A 20,194-nucleotide genomic window follows, 5' to 3' on the forward strand; every position below is an offset into this window, starting at 1 on the left:
CATCTGACATTAATATGGGATTGTATATATTAATCCAGAATGATAGTTGTTTTCCACTGTATATTGTATCAATGCATCATCTTATTATTTTTTAATCCGTAATTGAGAATATGCAATTAGGATAACTCTGGGAAGAGAAATTTATGATGATATACATATCATGATTTAGTAGATAGTAAACCCTTAATATAGGGTATGCACCCCGAATTGACTTTCCATTATGCCATGAAAAGTGTACAATGCTTAGAATTGACAAGATTAAAAAAGTCCCTATCTGAGCGTGTTAAACACATAATAAATTTGACTGTGAGAGCCACTTCATGGAGCTATAATAATGTAGAGTGAATTGAGTAAGGTAACTTGTGCATACTGCACACACATATTTCATATCACTTTAGCTCATGAAGCTTTAAATTCATATGGTGCATACTTCCTATATATTTGTATTTATAATTATTATTTATTCAAATATTCATGCGTATCCCCAGGATGATTAAAATTATACAGATCTGACTATATCACATAATCAACACACCAACCCAATTTGGAAACATATGAAGCCTTATATGATTTCAATAACTGACAAATACATAAGTAAGGATAATATATCCATAATGTATTCATTGGTATTAGTAGCTGAAATGGTATATTCTATACTAACAGCAGTTTTTCAGATGCCATGAAATATATGTCAACAAATAGTTAATGTTATAATTACATAGGAGTACATATCATTGAATGAAGACTTATACAATAATAGTCAGTGTTTTTTTTTTTTTTTTTTCCAGAGGTGTGTACTGAATAGTAATTTATGAGAGGAATAGACTGTTACAATTTTCATCCAATTAGGAGACTGCTACCAACCACAACTAGGACTCAGATAAACTGAGGACACTGATAGGTTATCCTAGAGGCGTGCACTACAGCCTTCAGCTGATTGGTTTACCTAGGGGTTAAAAGGCAGCACCTGGCAGTGAATCAGGTTTGTCAGTTCACTTGCTGAATCACATTGAGAAAGGCTGTGCAACAGCTGAAACATATTTGTGTAGTTCAACTTGTTTTTAAACTACCTTTTTTTACTTAACTTATACCACTTATAATTATTTTTGCTGCATTAACTGTTGCCTCATGCTACCCCTGACACCTGAAGCCGAGGTTCCTGATATCGGCCAGGAATACAGGGGGGTGACATGATAGCAGCAGTGCAGTAATTGTGGTGTACCTTTAGGTAATATATCTGTGTGGGTAATGATAGGTGATGTTCATCACCTTAGTCATTAATGTTTAAATACATTCCTTAATAAAGATTATAGGTTTTAATACCAGTATATATATTTATTATTCGCTAGCAGATATTTCATGCTGTAATTTTACAGCTTATTACAAGTGATAGGTGTAAGAGTGCTTAATATCCTCTCTATACTCTCCCATTTCCTTTTCTTTTTTTTGAAACTTTGATTTCTGTCATGACACCAGCTGATAGGGTTAGGAAAGAAATGAAGAATATTGTGTATGCTACCTTATGTGTGTATTTTTTATGGCTACAGTAAATCCATTTTGCAATGGATACCAATAGAAGATGCGCTATCATCATCTAAATCCAGTGTATGCTGAGAGCACCTTTGAGATGTAGAGAGGTTTACAGCTGTTTGTAACAATATCTAATCAATATGGTCCAATAGTTGATAGAAAATGATAATATTTTAATGACTGTGCTGACAGTAAGAATAATACACAGTACTTTGTCAAGCTGCACATTGTGTTTAATGTAAGTTACTCTGCTCTCTGCCAGAGATAGATAGATAGATAGAACATATGCTTAAAAAGTTAACATTTTTACAAATTCTTAGCATTAATTGGATATTGTACTAAAATATTTTGTACAATGCATTTACCATTAAAGCAGTTTTGTTTTCAGTGACTTAAACCCAATTTTTTTCTTCCATGATATAGTTAGAGCATGTAATTTTAAGCAACTTTCTAATCTACTCCTATTATCAATTTTTCTTTATTCTCTTGCTATCTTTATTTAAAAAAGAGGAATGTGATGCATAGGAGCCGACCCATTTTTGGTTGAGAACCTGGGTTATGCTTGCTTATTGGTGGGTAAATGTAAGCCTCCAATAAGCAAGCACTATCCTTGGTGATGAACCTAAAATGGGCTAGCTGGTAAGATTTACATTCCTGCTTTTAAAACAAAGATAGCAAGAGAATGAAGAAAAATTGATAGTAGGAGCAAATTAGAAAGTTGCTTAAAATTTCATGCTCTATCAGAACCCAAATTTTTTTCTTTCATGATTCAGTGTCCCTTTAACTCAGTTTCTGAACTCCATTCCTCAAGTACCCATAACAAGCCAGACTTTAATGATATCTAATTTAGAGAACAGGTGAAATAATCAACTGATCAGTAACCATGGTTATTAACCTGATCTCACCCATCAGCTGATAATTTCACCTGTGCTATAGTTAGGATATTATTAAAACCTGGCCTGTTATTGTTACTTGAGGACTGGAGTTGAGAAACTATATTGAATTAGTAATGAAGTACATTCAGATACATCTCACCTGAAAGCCCATTGTAGTAAGTTCAGTGTGATAAAAAATTAAGTTTAAAGGGACATTCAACACTTCCCTTAACATTATTTGCGCTAGAAATATAAGAACCGAAGATCCGCCTGCAGTATATCCCTCCTGCCATGCCACCTTGCTTCTGTAGTAATCCATTTCGGTAACGCGCGTGCAATTTCTGTCTGAGGACTGGATTCTGATTTGATGATGATTTGAAGAAGAAGGCAGCTACGTAATGGGGGGGGGAGTCCGGCTGCCATATTTACCCGGTATTACACAAGTTACCGAAATGGATTACTACAGAAGCAAGGCGGCATGGCAGGAGGGATATACTGCAGGCGGATCTTCGGTTCTTATATTTTTAGCGCAAATAATGTTAAGGGAAGTGTTGAATGTCCCTTTAAAGGGGATTATTCCATTAAGATAAATTGGTGGTGCCATTGGTCAACAGTTACTATTCATCACAATATATGAAAGAGAAACCTTTACACTTGTCATCAATATGTTCTTTCTTTTACTTGGAAAATGTTGAATGGACATTCCAGCCAAAATTGAAATCCACGTGGATGCATTTCAGTTTTGTATAGAAACATTTTTGTAATATACATGTATTAGCGATATTGCTTCTCATAAAAGCTATAGCTGTTTTAAAAGTGTATTTAAGTATGCACCGTGCACCAGCATTTTAAACACAGAACTTGCTCTGAGAGCCTACGGTGCTTGTACCATCTGGTAATGACTCAATTTGTTAATTGCTGACATGATACAAGCCCCACTGGCGCTCTGAGGAGATGCAGTATTTAAAATGATGGTGCACTGAGAATATGGGCCGATTTACTTTGATGCTGTAGCGGATCATGTCTGCCCGACATTGCTAATGCTTGTGCAATGCTGCTCCCTGCAGATTTGCGGTCAATCGGCCGCTAGCAGGGGGTGGCAATCATCCCGATCGTATCTGACCGGGATGATTGCTGTCTGCCACCTCAGAGGTGGCGTATCAGCGGTCTTAAGACCGCTGTTTCTTAACTTATGTTTCCAGAGAGCTTGGCGGCTCGCGCAGAAACTGTTAAATTTGCAGCAGGTTAAATCAGCCTCTAAGTAACTATGCTTCACGTGCAGAGAAAAATGTTAACACTAAAACAGTGATTACTTTTACTAGAAGCATTTTTCTAATACATGTATATTGCAAATATGTCTCTAGTCAAAGATGTAATTCATCTATGAGCATTTATATTTTGACCGTAATGTCCCTTTAATTCAAAGCTGTTTAAATTTAAATTGAAACACAAGTACTGGTTTTGTACATTTCCTTCATTCTAATCTTTTATTTGATTTAAAAACAATCGGAAATTCTTGCTTATTAGTTTGCTTAATATGTGAAAAATAATGCACAAAAAAAAGGACATCACTTGAGATTAGTGGAAGGAACAGATTTTTCTTGGAATCTCATGTGGCCTAAGTATAATAAATCTAAAAGACAAAAACTTGGATATAGTTTTGTTACATACTTGATACATTTGTCAATGAACTTTGGGAATTCCACTCCATGTAAATATGTTGCTCCTTGGTAGAATATTGAGTAAAAACAAATTAAGAATTTCAAATGAATTATTTATATATGGTGTGTGTCTCTTTTTACATCTGCTCTATGGCTTTTTCAAACTATACAAAAACACTAATTTAGCAATTCCTTCTTTTGTCTTTCTAATTGATCAGAACATGAATTCACCCCATATGCATTGGGAAGAGTTAATGCATATGCTTATGTTTACTAAATCAATAACACATGTAGAAACTAATATCAAGAAAAGACAAATAAAATGCTGGAATTGAATTATCTTTGTTTTTACTTACTTTGTTTACTGTATATACCTAACTAAACCAGGTAAATTGGCAAGAACGCTTAACTGAATGGAAAATATGATGGCACACACCTTTTCCCAAATGCTAGCAATTGTTAGCAGATGTGAGAAGCAGAGAAATGACTCTATAGACAACTAAAACTAGTTAAATGTGTTTTATGATTCAGGTTTTAACTCATTTGATCAACAACACATTTAGATTTTTTAATATTTACACATTTTACGAGGTTTGAGTGCTATAACAATTCACAAAGACTTAGACAAGTATATGTTAGTTGTCATACCCACACTAAACATTCTCTTTGGAATTCAGATTTTTTTTTGGCTCTTAGTCATAGCTGGACTAAAAATAGTGTTATGTAAGCTGATTTTGCTTTTTAATACTGTTTATGGCATGATCTTATCTTTTGGAGTGTTGAGTTCCTTTGCTGACTACTGAATATGTAAATAATATATTTTTCATGTTATCTTTAAAAAAACAAAAAACAAATAAGAATATAAATATTAAAAGCCCTGTAAACCAGTGGCTTTAAGCTTTTCCCGAGGGAATTCTATCAACAGGCTATGATTTCAGAATATCCGTATATGAATGTATTTAGTTGAATAAAAATGAGTGAGCTGTTTGGAAACCAGATTACATTTATGTTTGGATATAAAGGGGCGTTTAAGAATTTTTGCCTGGGTTATATGTAAAATTGGGTACTTTAACATATAGCACATGAAAGGAAGTGGAACAAGCACATTTTTCAAATGCATTTTTTTTGTAACCGCAGACAAAATAAATAATGAAGATATTTTACAATGATGTTTTATTCTCTTTAAATAAACATTTTACTGGGATATTAAATGTTGAGTTTAATGTCCCTTTTTCATGTTGGTCTTTACAGCTTCTGTTTATGCAATGCTATATATATATATATATATATATATATATATATATATAGATCAATGAATTCATGATAGATATGAAGATTTTATGAAGATTTAATTGCTGCACTTTCAGGAGCATGATAGAGATACATTAGAATTAATACAGTAAAATTTCAGTCACTGATAATAATTATTTTGGTACTGTTAACATATTTAGATTGAACTTATTTTTATTGAGCACATATCAGTAAAATATGATACAGAAGAGAACATACATAATTTACGGCTAGATTACGAGTTTTGCGGTATGAGTGAAAAAGCAGCATTAAGGCTCTTATTCACTACCGCTGATATTACGAGTCTTGTAGGTTTAGCTGCACCGCACACTTTTTTGGCCGTAACGCAACGTAACTAACGCAAATTTCAAAAAGTCCCTTTTCAATGGGACTTCCATATCGCCGGTATTACGAGTCTGCCTGGGAGGCCAAAAAGTGAGCCCTACAGATAATACCGCCAAGATCGATACTGTAAACTAAAAGTCAGTAGTTATGAGTTTTACGCTACAAAGCTGTACCATAAAACTCATAACTAAAGTGCTAAAAAGTACACTAACACCCATAAACTACCTATTAACCCCTAAACCGAGGCTCTCCCGCATCACAAACACTAAAATAAAATGATTAAACCCTAATCTGCCACTCCGGACATCGTCGCCACGATAATAAACATATAAACCCATAAACCGCTGTACTCCCGCATCGCAAACACTAAATATTATTTATCCCTAATCTGCCGCCTCTAACATCGCCGCCACCTACCTACATTTATTAACCCCTAATCTGCCGCCCCCAATGTTGCCACCACTGTACTAAATTTATTAACCCCTAAACCTAAGTCTAACCCTAACACCCCCTAATTTAAATATAATTAAAATAAATCTAAATAAAATCTACTATTATTACCTAAATAATTCCTATTTAAAACTAAATACTTACCTGTAAAATAAACCCTTGCTTGCTACAATATAACTAATAGTTACATTGTAGCTATCTTAGGTTTTATTTTTATTTTACAGGCAAGTTTGTATTCATTTTAACTAGGTAGAATAGTTAGTAAATAGTTATTAACTATTTACTACCTAGCTAAAATAAATACAAATGTATCTGTAAAATAAAACCTAACCTGTCTTACACTAACACCTAACCTTACACTACAATTAAATCAATTACCTAAATTAAATACAATTACCTAAATTACAAAAAAAACAAAAAAACACTAAATTACACAAAATAAAAAAAGAAATGATCAGATATTTAAACTAATTACACCTAATCTAATAGCCCTAAACTACCAATAGCCCTTAAAAGGGCCTTTTGCGGGGCATTGCCCCAAAGAAATCAGCTCTTTCACCTGTAAAAAAAAAAATACAAGCAACCCCCCCAACAGTAAAACCCACCACAAACACAACCATCCCCCCAAATAAAATCCTAACTAAAAAAACCTAAGCTCCCTATTGCCCTAAAAAAGGGCATTTGGATGGGCATTGCCCTTAAAAGGGCATTTAGCTCTTTTTCAAGTGCCCAAACCCCTAAGCTAAAAATAAAACCCACCCAATAAACCCTTAAAAAAACCTAACACTAACCCCCGAGATCCACTTACAGTTTTTGAAGGCCCGACATCCATCCTCAACAAAGCGCAGAAGTCTTCAGCGAAGCCAGCAGAAATCTTCATCCAATGGGCCGAAGTCTTCATCCAGATGGCATCTTCTATCTTCATCCATCCGGCGCGGAGTGGCTCCATCTTCAAGACATGCGGCGCAGAGCATCCTCTTCAATCAAAGTCTTCTTGCAGTATGAAGGTTCCTTTAAGAGACGTCATCCAAGATGTCGTCCCTTGAAATCCGATTGGCTGATAGAATCCTATCAGCCAATCGGAATTAAAGGTGAAAACATCTTATTGGCTGATGCAATCAGCCAATAGGATTGAGCTTCAATCCTATTGGCTGATCCAATCAGCCAATAGGATTGGGCTCACATTCTATTGGCTGATTGGGGGGTTGTTTGTATTTTTTTTACAGGTAAAAGAGCTGATTTCGGGGGCGGAGCTAGCCGCCATAGAGAGAAGTTGTGCTTAGTCAGAGCTCCTGCATAAAAAACTAATAGAACCTTCTTAATCCTAGCATTACTGCCAGCAAGCAACAATATTTATCAGTAGACCACTGCAGGACACAGGCTCAATCGATATCTGACCTGCCCTGTGCTTCGGTGCCTAGCTGAGGACATCCGGTGCGAGCAGCTTGGGGGCTTCTCTGGGAAAGACCGCGGCTGCGGCCTATGTTGGAGCCAGAGAATGGCGATTTCATATATAGAGATTAAAGCCCTCTTTGCAGAATATGAACAAAAAATCTGCAGCAGAATGGACAACATCCTACTGCGCAATCGATCTATGGCTGTTGCGGCTGACCTCACTAGTACTATCCTGAACCGACCGCAGTATTGCCCTGACACACCTGGGTCCCTCATGATAGATGACAGCTGCTCTAACCTGACCGACCGGGATTTGGTTCTGTGTGGGGCTCCTCTGCCTGTGCTCGCCGCAACCCCCCAGGGTAGAACCCAGAGGGATCAAGTGTTTCTGGGATCGGATCTTCACTGTAAGGTGACGGTTTCCCTGTCTACTGTGGTGCCCATGGGAGACCTTATACTAATCGGAATACTCAAGGTGAGAGGGCGGACATGGCTGCTCTGGGGAACTACTCACAAAGTGAGCGGCTTACCTTGCTGGGGCCAGGCTGCTGCTGGAAACCTCATGGCGGATGCGGATGCAGAGAGGATCACAAGCAAGCTAACTGCGCTAAGCCTCTGCAGATTGCTGCTGTTTTCGAGTGCGACGGAGTAACTAGTGATGGTTCTGGGAGACAGTTATTCCCTTTTCCATATACATACACCCCAAGTGTGGACTGGTTGCTCCCTACCTATGACAGCTTGTGCTGCGATGATCAGTGTATGCGACTCACCATGCAGGTCCGGCTGAGTGTGGAACTTTGGGGACTCAACGCACAGGTCAATTGGCCGGCTCTGCTTAGGGTCTCTAGATACTGCCCAGACACCAGCATCCTTGCAGAAGATCAAGATCTTGAAAGTTATAGCAGGGCAGGAGTGGGCTAACTTTCTCCTCGCTTGAACGGCTGTTCATAGTCATATGCATGGTGGTCTGCCTTGACACAACATGGCCTCCTACACCCTGAATGATGGTCGTTTAGTTGACCAGAAGTGTGGAGTTTCATGGAACTTCTTTGTCTTATTAACTCTGCTCCACCGGTATATAATGTATTACATGTCTGTTCTGTTTTTTTTGTTGTTTGTTTTTTAGCCTAACAGTTCAAGCACTCTGCTACTCAGCATAATGTGAATGTTTGAGACCTACCTGGTGGGGTATTTATGTCGGGCTAGTCCCCTATCCTATATAATGCTTAGATAACTGTATAGCTGTCTTAGGTCACACACCACTGGGGTCCTCTGTTCGGTACTGACCTCTCTTAGAGTTTTTTGTGGGACAAGATAACATCTTATTTTAATAGTCATAGAGTGGGTGTTCCCATGGGCATACCATAATACCAATATTCTAATAGGACCTTAAATATATACCCACCCCATGATTTCACTTCTGTAGCACTACACACCCCAAGAGGGACTGCTACTTCGCATATGGTAATATGTCTTCTATGGTCTTAATACTATTCGTGTACGGGGAACGCTTAGTTGCACTCAGTATCTCCTCATACGTGTGTTCTCCTGTCAGTACTACAATAATATCCTCTGTCTTATATTGTGAGATATGTTATGAGGGTCCTGCAGCCTGATGCACATATTTGCAGTCCGCACCAGAATATGGTAAATCTCACTTAGGTGGTCCCCATGTTACTTTGTAATAGGTGACAATTCAGATATGTGTATATAGGGGTCTGTCCTGTCGCTGTATAATTACTCAAGCCTAGTGGGATGCTTGTTCTTATGTGCCAGGGGTGGGAAGACGATGACATGAAAGTTATATTTCTCCGCACTGTATATTATACTGTTATGCTATCCTTCCTATAGCTGTGTAACTGGTACTTCCTGTGCTAGGACCAAGATCTAAGATGTGTGCAGTGGGTGGTAAGATTCTAGAGCTAAGCGGAGCAGTGAGGGGAGTCTCAGATAATTGTTAGGAGCCCATCTACCTCATTGTGTACTGTTGTCTCACACTGCATAGTATAATGTTATTCCAGCCTATCTACAGCTTTACAAATAATATTGATGTGTTGGATACACATTAGATAATTCCTACATGTCTCGTTATACAAGTACATATACTCTTGAGGAAATAGAGATCCTGCACCTACAACATAGAGCACCCAGAATGCTGGTCTTAGATATAAATAAAGGTATGAAGAAAGACTATATTCTTTCCAGCTCTTCCTACCCCTTATTTCCCCTACACATAGCCTTAGTTTTTCAAATGACCCTAATTGTACAATCAGTTGCCATTTTCCCTGTAAAACTTTGTAGATAATAGATGTGTATAACACTGTGTATAACACCCCCAACTTGTTCTCTCCACTCCGCCCCCCCCCATTCCCCCCTTTTATGCGGTAAGGGACGAGTAAATTCTCCTCCGCATTCATTCTCTGACAGAGTTCCGTAGTCTCTGTCCTACCCGTATGCCCTTTGCTTTAGATTTTACCTACATTTCTGTAAGAAAGGCTCTGCGGATCTAATTATTGAAGTTATATTTCATTAATATTTTGAGTTCTAGAGTCTGTGAAATGTTCATCCTTGTATCTTTTGCTTACATATCAGTTCATGTATTTATTCAATGCATCATTAGTTAGGATTTTAATACTATGTTATCATAAACAGTTTGGTGAAACAATATGGGGTCAACATGAATGTAAGTACTTGCTCTGTTATCATAGTGTTAGTATATTTCTTGTATTTTACCTATGTTACAGTATTCATGTTGACCTGAGATAATTCAGCAAAACATTACAGTTGTTCTCTTTTACTAATTAGACTATTTTATAATCCCAATTTAGATCTATTCTTATAGAGTTTATTGAACCCAAGGATGACTACTGAGCCCAGAGGGACTTTATTTCTTTTAGTATAACTATATAACTATAGCAACCTATATCATAGCCTCATCGTATTACCTGTCCTGTGGTTTTAGAGGTCCAAAAGAGGCCTGTGCTATCTAAATAATATCCCCATTTTATTACTACCATCATGTTTCCCCTCTGTTTATGTAATATAAAGGGTAAAGAGTGACCCTATCAATATTTTAGTTCTAATAGTCTATTGCCCTCCTTCGCAACTTGAGTCTTCTGGACCCATTTGAGGTTCGAGCAACTACAGGAGGTGCGAATGAAAAAAACAGGTCCACAAGTGGCCTGCTTCACTTAAAACCCCTAGCTTATGAGAGTGATAAGTGAGGTCCAAGAGTGGCCTCTGCTGCTCTTAGGGGGAAAAAAATAGGGGGTAGTTTAAAGATTTGCTCCTCAAGTATTGCTTGCTTGCCTCTTTTTGTCCAACTGTTAGATTAATATGTTTGGCAACAAATGTTATTCACCTTTCTGATATTTCTTGTTTTGTATGATAATTGAGCAAATCCATGTCTTGATGATTACCCTCAATAAAAATAAATATTAAAAAAAAAAAAAAAAAAAAAAAAAGAGCTGATTTCTTTGGGGCAATGCCTCGCAAAAGGCCCTTTTAAGGGCTATTGGTAGTTTAGTTTAGGCTAGGGTTTTTTTTTATTTTGGGGGGGATTTTTTATTTTGATAGGGCTATTAGATTAGGTGTAATTAGTTTAAATATCTGATAATTTCTTTTTTTATTTTGTGTAATTTAGTGTTTTGTTTTTTTTGTAGATTAGGGGTTAATAAATGTAGGTAGGTGGCGGCGATGTTAGGGGCGGCAGGTTAGGGGTTAATAATATTTAACTAGTGTTTGCGATGCGGGAGTACGGCGGTTTAGGGGTTAATATGTTTATTATAGTGGTGGTGACATTGGGGGCTGTAGATTAGGGGTTAATCAGTGTAGGTAGGTTGCGGCGACATTGGGGGCGGGAGATTAAGGGTTAATAAATATAATGTAGGTGTCGGCGATGTTGGGGGCAGCAGATTAGTGGTTAATAAGTATAATGTAGGTGTCGGCGATGTCGGGGGCTGCAGATTAGGGGTTAATAAGTGTACGATTAGGGGTGCTTAGATTCAGGGGTTTATGTTAGGGTGTTAGGTGCAGACATAACTTTTATTTCAACCATAGTAATCAATGGGGCTGCGTTATGGAGCTTTACGCTGCTTTTTTGCAGGCGTTAGACTTTTTTCAGCCGGCTCTCCCCATTAATGTCTATGAGGAAATCATGCACGAGCACGTAAAAACCAGCTCACCGCAGCTTTCAGCAGCGCTGGTATTGGAGTGCGGTATGGAGCTCAATTTTGCTTTACGCTCACGTCTTGCCTGTTAACCCTGGTTTTTTGTAAACCTGTAATACCAGCGCTGTAGGTAAGTGAGCGGTGACAATAACGTGCAAGTTAGCACTGCACCCCTCATAACGCAAAAATCGTAATCTAGCCGATAGATATTTAAAGGAACATGAAACCCCAACATTTGATTTTGTGATTCAGACAGAGCATATAATGTTAAAAAAGTTTCCACTATACTTCTATTATGAAAATTCTTTGTTGAAGAGATACCTGGTAGGAAATAATACTGCCATCCAGTACTCTTGCAAAACTGCTGACACATGTACACTCCTGAACTTACATCCCTGCTTTTCAACAAAAAATACCAAAATAACAAAGCAAATAATAGAAATAAATTAGAAACATTTAAATTTCATGCTCTATCTGAAGGAAAAAAAGTGGGTTTCATGTCCCTTTAATAGCATTTCCTATAAATAAGAGTTTATTTTCGTTTACTCTATATGTATACCCTTAGTAGATAAATAGCGTAGACTAGGGTTGTCCAACTCCAGTATTTGATGACCAGAACAGACCTGGATTTAAATATCTCTTTGGCTTTTTAAAACTGGCAAAACCTGATTTGCTCATTTGTGCCAAGCATGGCATTTTTTTTATTAATTTGAACATATGTGGCTATGTAAGAAAGGAAACTCACACTTACTGTATAATCTTCTATCCATTTTGTACACTCTCTCCAAAGCATGCTGTGTAGCTGAGTAAAACATGGTGGCTAAAATGTGATGACTAATGCTTTATATGTATTTTCCACAGCAACAGTTACACTACCAGACCTTCACAGTAATGGAACATGGTAAGTATAGAGCTATGTATATTCATGATTGCCCTCTCTATGTCATTACACAGGGGACAAAGTATTCAGGAGGCAGTGCGTTTCTTCTCCCTTTAGTTTTTATGGTCCCTTTTAATATAACTGTGCCGTTTCCACATTCCCTCACCTACAAGTCCCTGCACAAAGGCAGCGCAGCATGCATATAGTATGGGGGTATAGCAACCATGCATGGTGACTGTAGTGGGATATGGACATATACCTGGCATAAAGTGGGCGTATGGACATTGGACAATGCATTTAGGGCTAGATTACAAGTAGAGAGCTAATTTACAGGCGCACAATAAATAACCAGCCATTACAAGTGTATGGTTTATGTTACAGCGAGCCGCGCAGTAGCAATTGTTAATTTAAAAAATGGCACCCAAAATGTAGTGTAGCAGTTTTTTTTATTTTTTATTAATAACTGATGGAGACAGTTTTAAGGGGTTAAAAGTGGTAGGTGTGGGGTATATACACATATTAATACATAAATATGTATATATTCATATACAGATATATTTATATTTGCTGCCCATCTCTGCACGACTAACCCTTTCACTGCGCTGGTTGTCATTTGTGTTTCACAGCATGAGAAAGAGGCTCCCATTTTAGCCTATGGAAGCACGGTTTTGTGAGCACAATGCTTCCGTGCAATGTGAGTGCACATTTGTGTGCGCTGTTATTACTAAGTTGAGCACAAATATCGATTTAGTGGAAGCAATATTTTGCACTCAACTTGTAATCTGGCCCTTAGTTTGCAGTGTCAAGAGGGCATATCTAAGATAAGAAGGTACAGGGGCCATGCAATGAAACGGGGGCATAGAGCTACCATTATCAGGGCAGAAACCATAATTATGTCATGATATGCTAATCAGTTGCATCTCCAGAAATTACATTGGGGCGCACTTCTAGGCAGCCCACCGGTGATTTGTAGATGGGGCCATGTCAGAAGGGTGGGGCAGGGGATACATTTGGTGAAACAAAGTGTGCAACAGGTGGGGTCAGACATGCTACGGTAAGGGCTGGGTGTGCCAAGGGTGGAGCTGGGGTGAGCCTGGGTAGAGAGGTGGGGAAAGTGAGGGACATAGGGAGCAGCAAATATGCTGAGGAGGCTAGTGCTCCTTGTGGCCTTGTCATCAGAATTAAATTCCAAATCCCTCCAAAACTGACAATGGCTTTTGCTGCCAGGGTTATGGCCTCTCTAACAGAATGGAGCCCCTTGATAGGGGTAGCGGGAAGCTAGGCAGATTACATAGCAATAGACATGAGACACAAATATATACAAAAGTCATATTTATTACAAGTAATCGACACAGACAAATAGCAAGTAATGTCCTCAGATTATATTGGGAAATAGAAAACAGGTACAGGCAAATGTTAACTGCAGCAAACTGTACAAATCAGTATAGCGTATGTTCAGGTGAAAGTTGAGACATACAAGAGCCAAGTTCTAAAGTGCCAACTCCAGAGCCAAGGACTTAAATGCCCCCTTGGGGTCAAGTAACAGAATGCCTGCTTCTGGGCCAAGCAAAAGCGGTGCTGCTTCTGGTCCAAGCAAAGGCGTACCAGCTACTGGGCCAATCAAGGGTCTTCCCGCTTCTTGGCCAATCAGGGGGTCCTTACTTTAATGGTGTGTCAGCTATGGGCCAAGCATAGGTGTGCTATCTTCTGGGCCAAGCAAGGGCATGCAAGCTATTGGACCAAGCAAGCTTTAAGGGAGTGCCAGTTACTAGGCCAGGCAAGGGCATGCTTGCTTCTGGGCCAAGCAAGGATGTTCTCCCTTCTGGGCTAAGCAAGGGCTTCCCACAGACAGTGCTTGGAGACATGACAAACATATAAGCACAGCAGGACAATAAGCTACTGGAGCTAGGAAAACTGCAACAGAGAAGGTCAGAGCAAAAGCTCTAACTTGGTCAAATGCAGAGACATTAGTGTGCAGTGGTATTACAAAGAGGAGCACAAATATCGCTTCAGCGAAAGCAATATATTGTGCTCCACTTATAATCTGGCTCTAAATATATATACTTATGTAACTTTTCAAATACATATGTAAATATAAGCCCTGTCCAACTGCAGGACTATACAATAGCCATGAATAGAGCTTTAATGAAACTAGACCATGTATAAAAATACACCTCTAAAATGTAATCTGTGGCAAAAAGGCCATTTTGGGACTTTATCAAGTGCCTTTAGGTGTCATATTTGATAAGTTTAAAAAGGTCTTGAAAACCTGTTGAGAAAAATTGAGAAAATGGATTGTGATGAACAATAACTTTTTGGCTCCATGTAAAAACCAGGCTTTTTTTTAAGCAAGCAGAAAATGCTTTCACAGCTTGTTTGTGACTTGCAGAGTATAAAATGTATGAGAAATATTACTATGAAATAGCTTACAATTAAAACCACTTTCATAATTACTGCAGTATTGACATTTTCAGGATAGGTGGCAGTTACAACAGGCAAAAACAACTATTTCAAATGACATAATAATGGTAAATTACCTATTTATAAATATTTGAATTCACTATAAGTTTCATTGGATCAGTGGGAACACGTTAACCTACAGCTAAGTATCCTATATTATAAAAGGCCAAGTGTGTTTGTCTGAAGCCGTCATGCGCAGTAGAGACTGCGCGCGGACAAACACACCTGGCCTTCAGCTGCAGAGTAGTGCGCACTGCGGAAGCTGCCTGGTGAGGGCGTGACCGGCGTTGGGCGTGCCATGATGGGGACGCGGCGGTCGTGATGAGGGGGCGTGGCCTCGCGGGAGCGCGCGGGACGGGCGTGGCAGGCGGGAGAGACCCAGAGGAAGGAAGGAAAGAATTTAGAAAGAAAGCGAGCAGAAGAGGGGGGAAGAGCAAAAGAGGGAGAGAGAGCGCAAGAGAGTGGGAGAGAAAGAGGGGGAGAGAGAGGGGGGAGAGAGAGCTTAAAAGAGAGGGGGGAGAGAGAGAGCTCAAAAGAGAGGGGGGAGAGAGAGAGCTCAAAAGAGAGGGGGGAGAGAGAGCTTAAAAGAGAGGTGGGAGAGAGAGCGCAAAAGAGGGAGAGAGAGCGCAAAAGAGAGGGGAAGAGAGCGCAAGAGAGGGGGAGAGAGAGCGCACAAAAGAGGGGGAGAGAGAGCTCAAAAGAGAGGGGGGATTTTTATCCTCTGCCTCATACTAAAACTGTGCACTTGTTTTCAGTATTCTATTTACAACTGGTGTATAAAATGGACAGATGTCTGAGATTTCAATATTAACTTTATTTGCGGGTGTATATGGGAGTGCTGTAATTACATGGCTTACTAATGTCTACCCCATAGGTGAATTTCCAATACCCCAGGATGCCCTGTTTTCCATCGCAGGCTGGACCTGCAATAACATTAAACTGTACAATTTCTCATCCTTATATTTAGTTCTAGTTATACATGCACCAAGTATAGTATCTGCTCAATATATAATTAGCCTATAAGCTATCTACTATGCTTCAATAACCACCTCCTCCCCCACTATATTAAAATGTACCTCCATATTTGGCATATACTCTACCCATAGTATTTATTTTGTCTCCTAGCTTCAGAAGAATTAAAAAAGTGGTTTCTCTTAGCTAACCTACCACCTCCCCCCCCCCCCCCACTCCACTCCACTCCCCTTATAATATACCTCCTAATGTTGGAGGGCTATCTATATGGCTTATCTTGTCTATGCCATACTCTAACTATTTATACCTACATACTTTACCACTCTATTTACACAGCAAGTCTATATATTTACTCTTATTATTGCTTCCAATACCAATTCCTAACTATTCTAAAAATTAAAAAAATTGAGGTTTATTAATGAGATCCAAAAGTGGTCTCCTTAGTTACAATTTCCTTCTTTCGCTTCATTACTACCTGTTGCTTTTGTTGGCCCAAAAGTAATTTATGATGTCATATAGAAGGTTCCTGAAGGATCAACACTCTATCTGTATAATGTTTACAAGCTATGTAACTTGTTGGCTATACGTCTCTTTTATGTCTCTTTTTATTACTCCTGTAACATTGAAGCCTTATTTCATGTGACATAAGAATTTGTTATGATGTTTTATGTATGCCGTTAACTAAACCTCAATAAAAATTATTGAAAAAAAAAGAGAGGGGGGAGAGAGCGCACAAAAGAGAGGGGGAAGAGAGAGCACAAAAGAGAGGGGGGAGAGTTTAAAAGAGAGCGCAAAAGAGGGGGGAGAGAGCGCAAAAGAGAAGGGGGAGACAGAGTGCAAAAGAGGGAGAGAGAGAGAGCAAAAGAGGGAGAGAGAGAGCGCAAAAGAGAAGGGGGAGACAGAGTGCAAAAGAGGGAGAGAGAGCACAAAAAAGAGGGAGAGAGAGCGCAAGAGAGTGGGAGAGAAAGAGGGGGAGAGAGAGGGGGGAGAGAGAGCTTAAAAGAGAGGGGGGAGAGAGCTCAAAAGAGAGGGGGGAGAGAGAGCTTAAAAGAGAGGGGGGAGAGAGAGAGCTCAAAAGAGAGGGGGGAGAGAGAGCTTAAAAGAGAGGTGGGAGAGAGAGCGCAAAAGAGGGAGAGAGAGCGCAAAAGAGAGGGGAAGAGAGCGCAAGAGAGGGGGAGAGAGAGCGCACAAAAGAGGGGGAGAGAGAGCTCAAAAGAGAGGGGGGATTTTTATCCTCTGCCTCATACTAAAACTGTGCACTTGTTTTCAGTATTCTATTTACAACTGGTGTATAAAATGGACAGATGTCTGAGATTTCAATATTAACTTTATTTGCGGGTGTATATGGGAGTGCTGTAATTACATGGCTTACTAATGTCTACCCCATAGGTGAATTTCCAATACCCCAGGATGCCCTGTTTTCCATCGCAGGCTGGACCTGCAATAACATTAAACTGTACAATTTCTCATCCTTATATTTAGTTCTAGTTATACATGCACCAAGTATAGTATCTGCTCAATATATAATTAGCCTATAAGCTATCTACTATGCTTCAATAACCACCTCCTCCCCCACTATATTATAATGTACCTCCATATTTGGCATATACTCTACCCATAGTATTTATTTTGTCTCCTAGCTTCAGAAGAATTAAAAAAGTGGTTTCTCTTAGCTAACCTACCACCTCCCCCCCCCACTCCACTCCACTCCCCTTATAATATACCTCCTAATGTTGGAGGGCTATCTATATGGCTTATCTTGTCTATGCCATACTCTAACTATTTATACCTACATACTTTACCACTCTATTTACACAGCAAGTCTATATATTTACTCTTATTATTGCTTCCAATACCAATTCCTAACTATTCTAAAAATTAAAAAATTCGAGGTTTATTAATGAGATCCAAAAGTGGTCTCCTTAGTTACAATTTCCTTCTTTCGCTTCATTACTACCTGTTGCTTTTGTTGGCCCAAAAGTAATTTATGATGTCATATAGAAGGTTCCTGAAGGATCAACACTCTATCTGTATAATGTTTACAAGCTATGTAACTTGTTGGCTATACGTCTCTTTTATGTCTCTTTTTATTACTCCTGTAACATTGAAGCCTTATTTCATGTGACATAAGAATTTGTTATGATGTTTTATGTATGCCGTTAACTAAACCTCAATAAAAATTATTGAAAAAAAAAGAGAGGGGGGAGAGAGCGCACAAAAGAGAGGGGGAAGAGAGAGCACAAAAGAGAGGGGGGAGAGTTTAAAAGAGAGCGCAAAAGAGGGGGGAGAGAGCGCAAAAGAGAAGGGGGAGACAGAGTGCAAAAGAGGGAGAGAGAGCACAAAAAAGAGGGGGAGAGCGCAAAAAAGAGGGGGAGAGAGCGCAAGGGGGAGACAGCACAAAAGAGAGGGGGAGAGAGCGCAAAAAAGAGGGGGAGAGAGTGCAAAAAAGAGGGGGGAGAGAGCGCAAAAGAGTGGGGGGAGAGAGAGAGCTCAAAAGAGAGGGGGGGAGAGAGAGCTCAAAAGAGAGGGGGGGGAGAGAGAGTTTAAAAGAGAGGGGGGAGAGAGAGTGCACAAAAGAGGGGGAGAGAGAGTGCACAAAAGAGGGGGAGAGAGCGCAAAAGAGGGGAAGAGAGAGTGCAAAAGAGGGGAAGAGAGAGCAAAAGAGAGGGGGAGAGAGAGAGCAAAAGAGAGGGGAAGAGAGAGCAAAAGAGAGGGGGGGAGAGAGAGCAAAAGAGAGGGGGAGGAGAGAGAGAGAGCGCAAAAGAGGGGGAGAGAGAGAGCAAAAGAGGGGGGAGAGAGAGAGCAAAAGAGAGGGAGAGAGCAAAATGGGGAGAGAGAGAGAGAGCAAAAGAGGGAGAGAGAGAGCAAGAGGGGGGAGAGAACAGATGAGGGGGGAAGAGAGAACAAAAGAGGGGAGAGAGAGCAAAAGAGGTGGGAGAGAGAGAGCAAAAGAGGGGGGAGAGAGAGCACAAGAGGAGAGAGAGAGAGCAAATGGGGGGAGAGTACAAAATAAGGGGGAGAGAGAGAACTCAAAAGAGAGGGGGGGAGAGAGAGAGCACAAAAGAGAGGGGGGAGAGAGAGGGAGCAAGGGTTGGAACCGCAGTACCTAAAAAATTGGCCCGTGTACACGGGCTTTAGGACTAGTATGTTATAATTGAATAACTGTACTAAAGAAAGTTTTCATATTCCTCTAGTTTTACCAAGATTTGAAGTTCTTATGACAACACCTTTATATCATTCAATGAAAAATGAGTTTCTAGAGGGAACAGTTACTGTCAAGTAAGTTTTTTTCCAAACCTCAAAAAGGCAATATAATGTGCAATTTTCCTAAAGGTTATATTTTTTTAGCTAGTCAAATAAACTGATTTAATAACATGTCAAATGTTTATAAGGTAAGAAAAAATGTGAGGTATTTAAAGGGACATTAAACTCAAAATTTAAACAATCACAAAATGTTCCAATAGGGAAAATAAAACAGCATGGTAACTCAAATGTATTATTTTCTTTTGCTATGAAATCACTTAAAATTGTGTTTTTTTCCTTGAGAGAGGCTGTAGTGCTTCCTTCATATTAAAATATGTTGAAATTAAAGGGACAGTCTACTTGAATTTTTTTATTGTATAAAAAGATAGATAATCCCTTTATTACCCATTTTCAAGTTTTGCATAACCAACACTGTTATATAAATATACTTTTTACCTTTGTGATTACCTTATAGCTAAGCCACTGCAGAATGCCCCATTATCTCAGTTCTTTTGACAGACTTGCATTTTAGCCAAATAGTGCTGGCTCATAAATAACTCCACTGGAGGGAGCACAATGTTATTTATATGGCACTGTAAAATGCAATGAGATAAGAGGTGGCCTTCAATGGTTTATAAGTTAGTTTATGAGCCTACCTAGGTTGAGCTTTCAACAAAGAATACCAAGGAAACAAAACAAATTTGATGATAAAAGTAAATTGGAAAGTTGTTTAAAATTGCATGGCCTATCTGAATCATGACAGTTTAATTTTGACTTGAATGTCCCTTTAACTTGAGCCTGCTTGACTATATACAGTGATTATAACATAGCACCAGCTCATGTACTTATGTCCCAAACTACTAGGTTTTAATTCAGTTTGTCCCTGAACAGCAATCGATTTGAAAAAAAAACTTGTATACTTTC

General features: G+C 39.1%; 1 protein-coding gene across 1 annotated transcript in view; it reads left to right on the top strand.

The window, feature by feature from the left end:
• CD109 (CD109 molecule) overlaps positions 1–20,194 on the top strand; it is a 401,861-nt gene that overhangs the window by 98,819 nt on the left and 282,848 nt on the right. Inside the window, 2 exon segments of the mRNA XM_053710442.1 lie at positions 12,577–12,616; positions 19,222–19,306. Coding sequence (XP_053566417.1) covers positions 12,577–12,616; positions 19,222–19,306 — 125 coding nt within the window.

Source organism: Bombina bombina, chromosome 4, assembly GCF_027579735.1.
Source record: "Bombina bombina isolate aBomBom1 chromosome 4, aBomBom1.pri, whole genome shotgun sequence".
Lineage (NCBI taxonomy): Eukaryota > Metazoa > Chordata > Amphibia > Anura > Bombinatoridae > Bombina > Bombina bombina.